Raw genomic sequence first — 14,444 nt, forward strand, 5'->3', positions numbered from 1 at the left:
TAATTAAACTAAAACTCTAAAAACTCTACTGCAAAATAAACACACTTATCAACCTCATAATAATTCAAAAATTTTAAATCACCCAAATCCAAAAAAAAAGAAAGGAAGCAATCAATCAATAAAACAAAATTGTACCCTAAACAATTGTCCACATCCGTCACCAGCCATCCATGCACAGACGATCGAGTTCGTGGTGTTCAAAACGTACAGTTAAAAGAGTGAGATTCATTCCCCTTGGACGCAATTACGGCTGCCCGCCATCCGAAACAAACACAGCATTTCCAAGCCCTCTTCACCTGGTGACTGCTGTTTCTTCTCAGTCCATTCATCGAGAATCTATGTCAACAAACTGCCTCCCTCCATTAATGTGTCGTAGTCGAACAGCACCGTGGTTTCCAGCCTCATCCGCCCAAAGATCAGTTACGCCATGAACGTCAACAGAAAGCGAGTTGCTACTGAGGAGGTCAAGTTTGAGAGAAACTGCTCGAGGGCACTCATAGATGTCCAACACAATCAAGATGAAGCTCGGACTTTCCAGAAAGCGATGCCATCTTTTGGAGGAAAGCTTAGAGCCCAACCTGTAAGTCCATTCATGCGATTTATTCAATAATTTCTAAAACCCTTTGCTAAAGAGTTAGATCTCCTTCTTCAACCCTCTTGATTTGTTTTTGTAATGTCTCGGAAAACATTCTGCACTGTGCAATGGCCTATTAATACAATGTACAGTTCACTTTGAATTGTTTAAGATTTGAAAATATATATATCCCAATTTTTCTTTTAGTGCTACACTACTTTGTGATTACCATCCTTACACTGTTGTTCCGTAGAGATTCTCTTGCAGGAAATAGAGGGTAGGGTAAGTCACTGGCAATAAGGCATGAAACGTCATTTTGGGAAATCAGTAATATCGCCCACCTTCCCCTTCGATAAGCCAAACCCAACGAATTTAGGCCAGTCTTTAACCCGGAAGAAATGGGCCGGACTAAGAAAACCAACATGCAAATCCCTTAGGAATGTGATTATGCTACTTCCTTTTTTTCAGCAGAAAAAAAACAGAGCTTCTTCATATTAAAAAAAAAAAAGTTACATATGAGAATAAAGAGACCAAACAAAAAAACACCTCTGCGAACAAAGTCAAAAGATGCCAAAAGTCTTTACAGAGCAAATACAAAGTGGCTACACTGCATATAACATTCGAAAATTCAGCCTACTGAAAGCCAAAATCATGAGAAAAACCAGAGGAACAGACATCTAGTAATCAGAACTCAAAAGAGCCCTCTTGTGAGATGGATCCATCAATCAGAAGTACGAAAAACATTCTGCCAAAAAAAAAGGGAAACCCCTCTTTTAGACAGAACATCCGCTTCCATATTCTGCTCCCGATAGATATGGAGAAAAGAAATGTCGCAGAAAGAAGAACGAAGCATGAAAATACGATCCATCCAATGGAATAACAAAGGAACCTAGAGGGCATTCTGCCCCTACATCCATGCATCCACTCAATGATAGACAACAAATCACCAACCACCTTCAAGGAGTCAATAGCCAGCCAGACAGTGCTTTGGAGTAACCCCCACAATGCCACTACCTCTGCCTGACAACTTGAACCAACTCCACCATTCCAAAAGAAATGGTAAGTCCTGTTGGGGAAAATTTTAATGATTTCCCCACAACCACAGTCCCCAGCAATAGAGGCCCCATCAAAATAGCCTATTGGGAAAAAAGATCCCAAGTCCTGGAGCTGGACTGAGCACTAAGAAGGTTTAGGGAACCAAGGGCCGATCTCAAGGAAATAACCGACAACCTTGACACTGACGGAATGATAATCTGGAACCCGATCCTCAAAGATGAATGCATTTCAGGATCTCCATATCCCCCAAAATACATATAAGGGAAGAGCATGAAAGGGCCTATGACAGGAAGGCCAATACATTAAGCAGTCGAAAATGGAGGACCAATCCCCGACAAACCAGATATTTAACAAATTTGCCACGTGAACCCAAATGGCCTTCGCAAAAGAGCATTCAATAAAAAGGTGGAAAGCATCTTTTGGAGTAGAGTGAGAGAGATGACACCAGCCTCGACCTCACAATCCCCTTTTCATAAGATTCTCCCAAGTCAAAATCTTGATGTGAAGGGTACTTAATCTTTAAAGGCGCATCCCATTTCCACATGGGAATAGTCAACAAATCGAAGGGTCCAAGGGTGGGATTATGCTACTTCCTACCTAAATGGGAAACCAGAAAGAAAATTAGGAATTAGAATGGAGGAAGGGTGATAAAGGAAAAATCATGGATTTTCATCCCAAACAGGCTAAGGGCAAAGTAACATAAATGAAATAAACAAAACTTACAATTACAGTCCTATGGTGAAACTTCCTACTCTGAATAAGCAAACTAGGAGGTTGGGCCAGCATAAGGGTGATTGTCTTGAAACACATTGGATTAGGACTCCTCTTCTAAGGAGGAAGACACTCATATTTCCATCCCTCCCAACTGCAAGCACATTGCAGGGAAGAAAAGCCCATTCAAATCAGTTGTCACATCCAAAACTCCTTTGATGGCTTTGGATGTCACTGCATAGAGCAATTTGATAGGCTCCAAAGTGATACATTGGAACTGCTGAAAGGATCAAACATAAGTAAAGATGACTACTCGACTCTAGACCAACTCATGAAAGGGAGAAGGGAGCAACACAAAGCATTTGGGTGTGATCATTTAAATTGAATAGTTATTCCATACTTACAAGAACGTTATAGCCAGTATTGAAACTTGACATTGGCCTCACCCTTGAGAGGGAAAATCAACACCATAGCTAGCTTTGAAAATTGACATTGGCGTACCCAAGAGTAACATTTATCAAAATTGAAAAGTCCTTCCATGCTAGAATAATATTATAATCAATATTGAAGTTTAATATTTATTTTATTGTGAAGAAAAATTATTTTAATAGTTAAGAGCATGTGTTTTTTTTCAAAAGAAAATCTACAAAAGTAGAATATGTATGCTTTCATAGACTTTAGCAGTCAAGTTCTTTTGCAGATGTGGATCCCTTATTCCACCAAAAGAAAATCTTATACACCAATTTGATGTCTAAAACCTTAAAATTATATATATATATTATAAAAACACATTATATTGAAAGACATGCCTATTTTGAAATAGAGCTTCCATAATTTTAATTTAATTATCTATAATTGTTAAGTGGATGGTAGAGATTTAATCTCCATAGAATATTCTTAGTACTATACACAAATGAAAGGCTTAGATTTTTTCCAAAGTAGTTATGTCCTTTTTTGCCATGTTAATTAAATTCATTAATTCAAAAAATGTGTGTCATATGAAATAAGTTATGAGTTTTTGGGCTGGTGGTATTGATAAATCATCTTATTGGCCCATAGTATTGTAACAAAGTATATCTATAGATTAATAATGTTCATGATAAAGTAGGGATGAATCTCCATGATCAATAATCTTGTTACATATTTTTTTAAATGCATATATATTTTAATTTATATGTTAATTATTTTTATGATTAATAACAAGTATTGTTGTTTTAAATAAAGTGATGATTTAGTTAATTACCTGTATAGGTTCATCTTAATCCTTTAACACTCACCTAGAGGGATCAAATCTTTTGAGGTGCAAATCACTTTTACAATACAAAACTTGAAAACATGTTAAGTATTGGGATACTTGAAAATATTCCTTTGGGCACTTGAATTGTGTAATCTACAAAACTTAATCTTGTAATTCCAACAAATATTAACTAGATTTTAGACAAAATTAACCTAAAAAAATACTTGAAAATGAACTAAAATATAAAATAATAAAATTGAAATATTTTAATCATAATAATCTCTTTTCCAATTATTTTATATGATATATTTATAGATTTTTTAACTAAATATAATAAGTTGAAATTAAAATCTTTTATTTAACCTTTAACCAAAAAATATTAACTAGATTTTAAATAGAATTAACCCAAAAAAATACTTGAAAAAAAGATAAAAATATAAAATAATAAAATTAAAATGTTTTAGTCATAATTAACTTTTTCAATTGTTTTATAGGGTATATTCATGGATTTTTTTAATGATATATAGTCATCGCAACAACAATCTGGTCTTGTCTTTTGCAAAATAAATATATATATATAGTTTGCAACATTCACATTTTTGGCCAATGCGAAATCTGGTCTTGTCTTTTGCAATATATATTGCAACATTCACATTTTTAGCCAATGCGAAATTATAGGTACATGAGTACATTGCACTGAAAACTTTATGAAAACCATAGAGGCCAGTTGTGGTGAGACTAACCTGACAAAGAGATCATTAATGGAGTGCTCCTATAATCGGCATCATTAATGGAGTGCTCCCATACTTGGGTTGATTCTGCCTTCACCTATATTATAGTTGATTGAAAACCATAGCTTAGCCACAGATTGATGGGAAGAAGAAGACTGTGCCATATTGAATTGGGGTGGAATCATTAATGGTGTAGATAAAGGTGTCAATGTCTTTGGCACTAGGGTAGGGTACACGTTCTTTTCTAATCAAATTAATTTTTGGAAAAAATATATATATATTTTGGAATTTTATGTTTTTAAATAAGTTACATTACAAAAAGAATGCTATAAAAAAAACTATGGATTGTGAAAATCTCAATTAGTAATTTGATTGATTCAAAATATTTTACATAACATTATAACATCTTTTCTAGAATAAGTTCGAGCAGACTTCTCAACCTAACAAGTTAATAATATCCATGGTAAAGTGGGGTGAAAATCCATAATTAAGGATCTTGTTATATCGTAAGTTTCTTCTAAGTATAGGTTTTTATGTGCTTATTAATTAAATTTAAATATGGTTGCATAATCATTATTTTAATTTATATGATATAATGAATCTTAATTTATAGCTAGCTAGTATTTATATGTTATATATTTGAATGTGATATATATTTTATGATTCTTTTTATTTAAAAAATTGTTTATAATTTTATTAATAAAACAAAATTACAATGTAATAAATTGAATTTTATTATTTGTATTACTTTTAACTTATATTTTTAACTTTTTATTATTACTTTGAAACAACATTTAAATGTTTAAACTTATTTTCTTAAACTATAGCATCTTTCTTTTATCGGAAGCTATATCATTTTTTTGGTAAGCTTGATGTTCATTATTCATGTCCCCGCTATGGGGAGGGTAGCATAGGATTCGAACCTAAGATCTCCGGTTAGGTGAGACTTCATTCCACAGATCTCCGGTTAAGTGAGACTTCATTCCACAGCCATCGCCACTTGAGCTACCCCAAACGGACTAATTTTTTTTAAATTACTCATATAATAATAAATAAATAAAACAAAAACATAGCCGATATTAAAATATAGAATAACAATTTTGATTATATTATATTTTTTTCATAAATATGAAAAAAATCGTTATAAATTAGTAAAACAAAAAGAAATATTAACAAACTAAGTGATTTGAAAAAAGAAAGAGAATGATTTTTATTTTTCATTTCTACAATTAGATACCTAATTTCTATAGGTATCCTTTCGTAGATACCTATCCAAATGTCTTTGCTAGATACCTATTTAAACATGGTCACTGCGATTAGTTAGAAATTCCATAAGTTATCTTTGTAATATATATCTCCATCCAAAACTAGTAAAGCTCTCACTATGATTGGTTAGAAATTCCATAAGTAATCTTTGTAATATATAGTTTCATTTAAAATTAGTGAAGCCCATATGAATCGATATTGTTTTCACTAAATTATTGAGCTTGATAGAGATGATTGTGTGACTTTAATATCAATCACAGTGCTCAATGCTTTAAAATTGAATGTGTATTTTAGAAATATGGAGTATGCATCATCTTGAACGTCTTGATGGTTTACATTTTTTTCCTTAGTTTAATTCCATAAACATAATTTAGGTCTTCATTACATCCCTTATCTATAGAAAGATTGAATAGTGATTTGTGGTAATACTCTTAGTTGTTGGTTTGCAACAAAGGACATTTTGTGAAATGAAGAATGCACTAAACAAGTGTAAACAACGACCTTGCAAATTGAAATAATGGGTGTTAAACGTAATATTAGCACATGTATTTCACATGTTAGTGATTTAAATGAGATCTGTTTAAGTTGGTAGATAAAGTTAGTGATTTTACATGTAATAAATTTATCAATTTTCTAACCATTATGTTTACATAAAATTAGATAATATTCTTAGAACATTAAAAACTTCATTATCACAAATATAAGTGCTATATTTATAGTGTGATTTAGTAGATTATATGATTAACATTCCACAGACACCAAAGTATGTCAAAATTAATTGAATACTAACACAAAAAAAATTACAAATAACGAATGTACAACATTGCCATTGATTTACAAATACTAAACTATTATTATGCAGCTCCAGAAAATTGTAATCCATTATATTCCATGAGATTACTTATTTGACTCTCTTAGGCATTGTTGCACTTTTTATACACATCAATAGAATTAAAAGGAAAAAGAATGGAACAAAAAATTTACAAATAACAAATGTACAATCAATACTTAAACTATTATTGATATAACTTTAGAAAATTGTAATCTATTATATTTCATGAGATTACATATTTGGTTTTCTTTAGGGATTGTTGTATTTTTTATACACATCATTAGAATTAAGAGGAGAGAGAATGTAATGTTTTAGAAATGTTTTTATAAAATATTATAGTAAATTAATAGTAACTTATTAATTTGAATTCTTAGTAATGATTTTAGAAATTTATAATAGGTGGATTGTTTACCCAAAATATTGGATAGATTATAAATTTGATTCATAGTTCTTTCTAGAAATCTTCTCACAATGAATAATTGTGGATATTTTCACTCTCTCAACTCATAGGGAAGTTTCTTCATTGCTCTAATAGGGTTCTTAGTGCATGAATTAGTGTTAATGCCTAAGTTGTTTCTACCTCTTCTATGTTAAGTTCTATATAAGCTCCATGTTAACCTAAAACCCCTTATTAATCCTTAAATTTGTGTAATTACATTTCTTTTAATGTATAGTTATGTAGCATATAACTTTTCATGGTCTCATTTTATTATAATTGTACCATTTCTCTCTCTCTCTCTCTCTCTCTCTCTCTCTCACTCTCTCTCTCTCACACACACACACACACACACATATATACACACACACATGTGCACACATACACACACACACACACACACACACAGAAGACCTAGTCTTAACATCATAGGATCTTGTCTTGTACATTTTATTCATTGTAAATGAAGGTTTCCCCCTCAAAGTGGATTGTAATTATTAGTTTCTTATCATTTCTAATGTGAAAGGTTCATAGCATTTGCTATCAGAACATATAATCCTAGGGTTTTGCTACTTCCAATGATTCCTCATTGCATTTTTGCTATCACTTTCTTTCATGTGATGCTTCAAATGGTGAAATTTTGAGCATATTGAGGAGAGATATCAGGAAACATCTTGTTAAATTTTCATAATGTGTTTTTTTATACTTTCAGAGATATACGTTATGGAAGTTAGGGTTTATGATCATTCCTAAAATCCATTTTAGATGAGGTATTTCAGCATTTTCATTATAATCATTTTTCTATGATGTTTCCAACTATGAAATTTGGAGCATATTGAGAAAATTTCACAAGGTACATTTGGTAAAATTTTAGATTCTACTTCACTATAATTTCTAAAATACCTTCTGGAAGTTGCGGTTTATGAGTGGTCTTGAAATCAATTTCAAACAAGTGATCTTAGCACTTTTACTATAATTTGGAATTGTGGGTACACTCCAAACTATGAAAATTTCAAAGATATGAGGAAACTTAATGATATACTTCAGGTGAAATTTCATAGCCATATTTGAAGAATTGGAAAAGTGGCATCTCATACAAGTTTTCTCTTGGGAAGAGGCCAAAACTCAACAAGTTTTGGGAAAGTTCCATAACTTTTACCTGAAACATCAAATTTGCGTCACATTTATGGAAATGTAGAAAAGACACATAAAAGGATTATAGACAAAAATTTCAAAAAAAGAAGGGCTCAAAACTCAAAGATATATCAAAAAAAGGGTTTTCTATGTAGATATTCTCCAAATTAAGGTTTTAAAGGTATGTAATTTACAAGTGAGATGAATTTTGATGGGAAAAATCCATTTTTTTCTGTGACTGAAAATTGTAATGAGGAGTGGTACAATTATTATGTTCCAAGATTCCTCCAAAAAAAGTTGCTACACTAATTATACCTCCTAAAGGCTCATTCAAGACCCATGAAGAAAGTGAATACTTACAATTTAGGTTCTCCCAATTAGAGAAGAATGTTTATGAAATGCATGGTTGTATGTGGAAATCTCTCAAGAAAACCTTAAAATAGAAATGAAGGATGAAATGAAAAAGAAAAAGGAGGAAAATATGGAAGAAATTAAAAAAAAAACCTATCAAGACAAAAATACATAAATTTGTCAAGGAATAAATAAAAAAAATCCATGAATTTCATGGAAAAGCTTCCCTTGGAGAGGCTTCCTAAAAGGCATATTGGGATCCAAGTAAAATCAAGACAATAACAAGAAAAATTGTATTGGAATTCAATAACATATGGGAATTGTTTTATCACAATTGGAGAGCACATATATTGAAGCATAGAACCATGACTATGATTTTTTCCTCCAAGTTCCTCATCATCAGGGCTTCAAGTTGGCACCAACAAACTACTACATTCCAAAGATAAATATGAGGAAGTTTAATGATAATTATCCTATGACATGGATATTCGAAATGGAGCAATAGTTTGATCTACACCAAGTGGTAGCCTTAGAAAAGGTAAATATGGAGCCATGTTTTTAAAACAAGATCAATAGGTATGGTATCAATGGATTTTTGAAATGAAAAATGATTGTGTTATATCTTGGTCCATTTTTACATAGGAATCGTTAGCAAATTATAGGGATATCAAGAGAAATATGTTTTTTAGTCAATTAGTAAATATTTGAAAAAAAGTCTAGTTATAGAGAACATTCAATAATTCCAAAAGTTGAGTCTCGGGGTAAATAACATTTTAGAGGATAATTTTCTAGACCCATTTATGGGAACTTCAAATGAAAGAATCTAACATGAGGTGCATCTCTTTGAACCTAAATATCTAGAGCATGCCTTCAATCTGGCATGGAAGTTGAAGTAAAAATATGGCCACTAGAAAATCAATCACTAATACTTATAGAGAAAATCATGCTCCCTTTTTTAAACGAACAAGGCTAACACCTTAGTAAATGGATCAAAGAAGAGAAAATGGATTATGTTTCAACTATGATAGAAAATATAGTAAGGGACATAAATGTGGTGAAGAGAACTTATTCTACATAGACTATGAATATTGAGAAGATAAATAATTGGAACTATCACAATATTAAGAGCTAGAAGAGACTGATCCAACAATATCTTGTCATGCATTGGTTGATATCAGTACTCCACAAACCCTCGAGATAAAAGGATACATAAAAAATAAAAAATTAACAATGTTGAATTGATTCAGGTAGTACCCATTACTTCATCAATTACAAATTGTAAAAACTTCTTAACTTGTTTATATATACAATGTTATAATTTCAAGCATTGATTGCAAATGGAGGTACCATAAATTGTAGGGAAGTTCCATAGTATTAAGCTGAATATGGGGGAGTATTTATTGGATGGCACCGTGATTGGAATCCAAATGAGTGGTGTTTATGGTGTATTAGGGTCTAATGGTTACAATCTTTAGCAATAGCAACATTAAATTTTCAATATCTTTTCATAATATTTTCCTCAGAAGGAAAGGAAATTGAACTTAGATATACGCATGGGGAACCTTGTAAAGTGATAAGCTCTAATAGAATTACAAAATTACTAAAAATAATGTTATGTTGTAATCACACAATTGTTTTCATTATATGTTGAGACATCTATATCCTTTGCTCCAGTGGATCTCTGAAAAATTATAAACCATCGTTCCTAGGAATTTACAGATATGTCTAAGGGTCTTCCACTTACTTGAGATCATGACCATGCTATGCATTTACAACCTAGAAGTAGAAAACCTAACATTAGGCCTTATAGGAATCCATATGCATGAAAGAGTGAGATTGATCATGTAGTTCGATAAATTTTAGAGGTTGGCTTCATTCCAACTAGCCAAAGTGCTTTCTTTTCACTATCAGTGATGGTTATAACAGAGGATGTTTCATGGCATGTGTGTCCATATTATATACAACTCAAAAAAATGACAATAAAAGTAAAGTCTTCTATTTATACAAAATGCATGAAGCAATTTTCTTTACTAAGTTGAATCTCCATTGTTTCTATCATCAAATTAGAATGAGCCAAGAAGAAATTCCTAAAGTAGCATTTAGAACATGTGAAGTTCATTATAATTTTTTTATTATGTCATTTGGACTTACAAATGCACCTTCAATATTTCAAAGCTTGATTAATTCTATTTTCAAAACCACCATTAAAAAATGTGTTATTATATTTTGATGACATATTGATCTACAAAAAATCTTGGGAAGACCATGTACAACATGTTGACAAGGTCTTAACACTATTGGAAGAGAAAAAAAACTATATGAAAATCCTTCCAAGTTAAAAAATAAATAAAATAAAATAAAATAATTAACTAATTAATTAATTAATGAAATAAAAGATAATAGTAAATAAAGTGTGTCAAAGTGGATAATAACAAAATCAAAGCTATGAGGGAATGGTTAATCCCTAATACCTTGGAAAAAAACTGAAAGGATTCTTAGGATTGACAAGATATTACCACAATTGTTCCAAGATTTATGGACAAATATTAGCACCTCTAACAAAATTATTGAAGATGGATTCATTTTCTTGGACTAAAGAAGCAACCAAATATTTTGAGAAAATTAAAGATGCTATGTGTACAACTCTCATCGTAGCGAGACATGACTTCGAAAAAACCTTCATTGTGGAGTGTGGTACCTCAAGATGTGGCATTGGTTTAACTTTGATGCAAGAAGGAAGGCCCCTTGACTTTTAATGTAGAAAACTTAAAAGAAAGAACTTACTCAAACTCATAATGAGAACAAATGTTGGCCATATTACATGCATTTAAGAAATGGCGTTCGAAGTAACTTCAAAATTAAAATAGATCATGATAGTTTGAGGTAATTCTTGGGAGAAATAATATATTTAGAAGAGAAATAAGAATGGGTTACATATATGTTGGGTTATGACTTTGAAATTATCTGTAAAATGTAGAAACAAAATATTGTGGTAGATGTACTCTCAAGGAAAGAGGAAGACACAAACAATTTACTATTAGCTATTTATATTCCATGATTTGACTAGGCAGAAGAAGCAAGGATAGATTTGAAGCAATATTATAAGGTACACAAGATAATTCGAAAACTACAGGAGGATCTCGATACAATAGAAAAACTCACGTGGAAAAAATATTTGTTGTGGTATAAATATTGCTTATACTTATCTAAGAATTTTCAACTCAAAAAAAAGGTCCTTTTGGAATTACACATTTCTCGTGTAGGAGAACATTTAAGGTTCTTGAAGACATACCATAAGACCAAGAAATATTTTTTGGGGAGGGTCTTAAAGCATGTGTGCAAATGTTTTTTGGCTAAATGTGTAGTATTCCAACAAAACAAGGGAGATACAATGAAGACCGAAAGATCCTACAACCATTAGCTATACGAAGTCAAGATTGGGAAGAAGATTTAATGGATTTTATTATAGGTTTACCCAAATATGAAGGGAAGAGTGTCACTATGGTAGTGGTAGATCGAATGACAAGGTATGTCCATTTCAGTCTCTTTATGATGATTTTAAAGCAACTACAATGGTATAAATATTCATGGAAATAGTCCAAAAGCTATATCGAATACCATATATTATCGTAAGTGATAGAGATTCAATTTTCATTGGAAATTTTAGAATAAATTATCTTCTTTTTTGGGTACACAATTTTCTTATAGATCATCTAGATGTCCTCAATTTGATGGGAAAATTGAGATTGTGAATAAATGTTTAAAAGGGTATCTACATTGTTTTGCAACTATTAAACACACATAACGGGTCAAATGGTTTGTCTTAACAGAATGGTAGTAGAACACATCCTTCCATACTACATAAAAAATGTCACCATTTATGGAACTTTATGGATATCATCTTCAATCCATCACATCGGCCTTGGAAGGTACTATAAAGTCTCAAATAGTAGACAACCACATATTGCACCAAAAATAAGTTCTCAAACTATTGAAGAACAATTTGCTTATAACAAAAAATAGGATTAAACAACAACCAAGTTAGTATTACAGTGAAAGAGAATTTGAAGTTGGGCATTAAGTATTTGTGAGACTACAACCATATAAGCATATGCACTTTAAGAAACAAAAGGAGGACAATAAATTATCATCGAGGTATTATCTACCCTATAAGGTTTCTCTTAGCATCAAGGTATTATGTCCCCTATAAGGTGTTAGATAGGATTGGTTGTATGGATTACAAATTGGAATTTCCTCCATATTCACATGTTCATCTACTATTCCATGTTTCTTTCTTAAAGAAGTTAATATGTGACAATATCCCAATCCAAACCATTTTACAAGAGATTAACGAAGAATGTAAACTAATACTAGAACTAGAAACAATCCTATAAACAAGGATTGACTAGTTGAGAATTGAGCAATTAGTGCATACCTCATCAAATGGAAGAGGTGACATGGAAAGATTCGTTTTTCATGGAGGAACGCTTATAGATAATCAAAGGTTGAGGAAACAACTTGTTTAAAGGAAAGGAACATGTTAAGCCCTATATAATCACAATTTTAACCCTAAAACCCATTAGTAAGTCCTAGATATTGAGTTATTACATTTATATTGTTATGTTTTCATGTGGGATAAAACCTTTCATGGTCACATTTTATTATAATTGTACCCTTTGTCTCATATGTGTGTGTGTACACACACACGCACGTACATACATACACACATTAATGATACCTAGTCTTAGCATCATAAAATCTTGTCTAGTACATTGCATTCATTGTAAAATGAGGTTTCCACTCAAAGTGGACTGTAATTATTGCTTGCTTATCATCTCTAAGGAGCAAGGTTCATAACATTCTATGTCCCCTTCAATTATTTTGACTAATTCAACCTTTGGAGGCACCTAGGAATTGTTGGAAATATAATTAGTTTCAGTCTTCATAATTGCTGGTGTACTCGTTTCAATATATATATATATATATATATATATATATATATATATATATATATATATATATATATATATATATATATATATATATATATATTATTGTAAAGTGTGGATTTCATTCTCTTTATTGATGGTCTTCTAGGTAAAATCATGTTATTCATGCTTCTAGGGTTTGTTAGGTCATAGGATTTATTGTTACGAGTCAAGACAGTCCACATCATGTTTATAAGACCCTTTCAGGAAAAATATATCTTGTAAAAGAATTTATTTTGAGTCTAGAAGTCCTGGAAACCTTCAAAGTACAAGCCGGCCCTAGAAGCTTCAAGTCATCCTAAAGGAGGGAATTCTACCCCTTAGAAAGGCTATATGAAGGAGTAGTTTGACTTCATTTCAGATTCACTCATCATCAAGTTTGATCTCAAGATAAAAATTTTGATCTAAGGCTAGAAGAGACAAGGAAGGTGTAGCGAAGGTCTAGAAAGAAGAAAACTTGTTTTCAGGCTCTATCTCTCTCACATGTACAAAATTCTAGGGTTTCTGCAACTACAAAGAGCGTTGAAACTATAAGTCTGAATTGTAGTAGATTGAAGTGCAGGATCTAGTTGTTGGAAGAAGGAATACTCTTCCTTGATTTCGTTGACCTTAGGAGGAGTTTTCTTGCTCTAAAAAGGATCTCTTAAAGAAGTTGAATTAGAGTTTTTGCAACAACTATAGGGCCAAAGTTGTAGGTCGAATTTGCTTGATGAAATTGCAGGTTGAAGTTGTATGGTCGAAGTTGCCGCTGGAAGTTGATTGATGTAGGATTGAGTTGTGATATTAGAAGGGATGACTTGGTACATGGAAGTGGCCTTAGTCTAGGTTTTTGGTCTTTATCTCTCATTTGAAGCAGATTTGATAAGAAGAGAGGATTTTTTCTTATTTTTCTCCTTGGAGGGGTTTTTCTCTGGCTTGGAGCCGTGTCCACTGTCTTTATTATTGTTTCTCTTGACATTTGTTTGATGAAGAATATATAATAAATAAACACAAGAATAATAATAAAGTTCACAAACAAGTATTAAGGTTGAGGAAAATTGGATTTAATAGCTACCAGTTTGCATTTTCCAACATGGTAACAGAGCTAAGGTGAAAAACAAGGGAGTTGGAAGGATCATCTTGTGGACA

At 31.7% G+C, this 14,444-nt stretch overlaps 1 protein-coding gene across 1 annotated transcript in view; it reads left to right on the forward strand.

Moving 5' to 3' along the window:
- The first annotated feature begins 328 nt into the window (after positions 1–328).
- LOC149176742 (gamma-glutamylcyclotransferase 2-1-like) overlaps positions 329–14,444 on the forward strand; it is a 59,352-nt gene continuing 45,236 nt past the window's right edge. The window contains exon 1 of the mRNA XM_089423170.1: positions 329–580. Coding sequence (XP_089279296.1) covers positions 501–580 — 80 coding nt within the window. The 5' untranslated portion in view covers positions 329–500. The remainder of the gene's footprint in view (positions 581–14,444) is intronic.

Source organism: Pinus tabuliformis, chromosome 4_1, assembly GCF_031772625.1.
Source record: "Pinus tabuliformis cultivar Carrire ecotype Pingquan chromosome 4_1, CPIR1, whole genome shotgun sequence".
NCBI lineage: Eukaryota > Viridiplantae > Streptophyta > Pinopsida > Pinales > Pinaceae > Pinus > Pinus tabuliformis.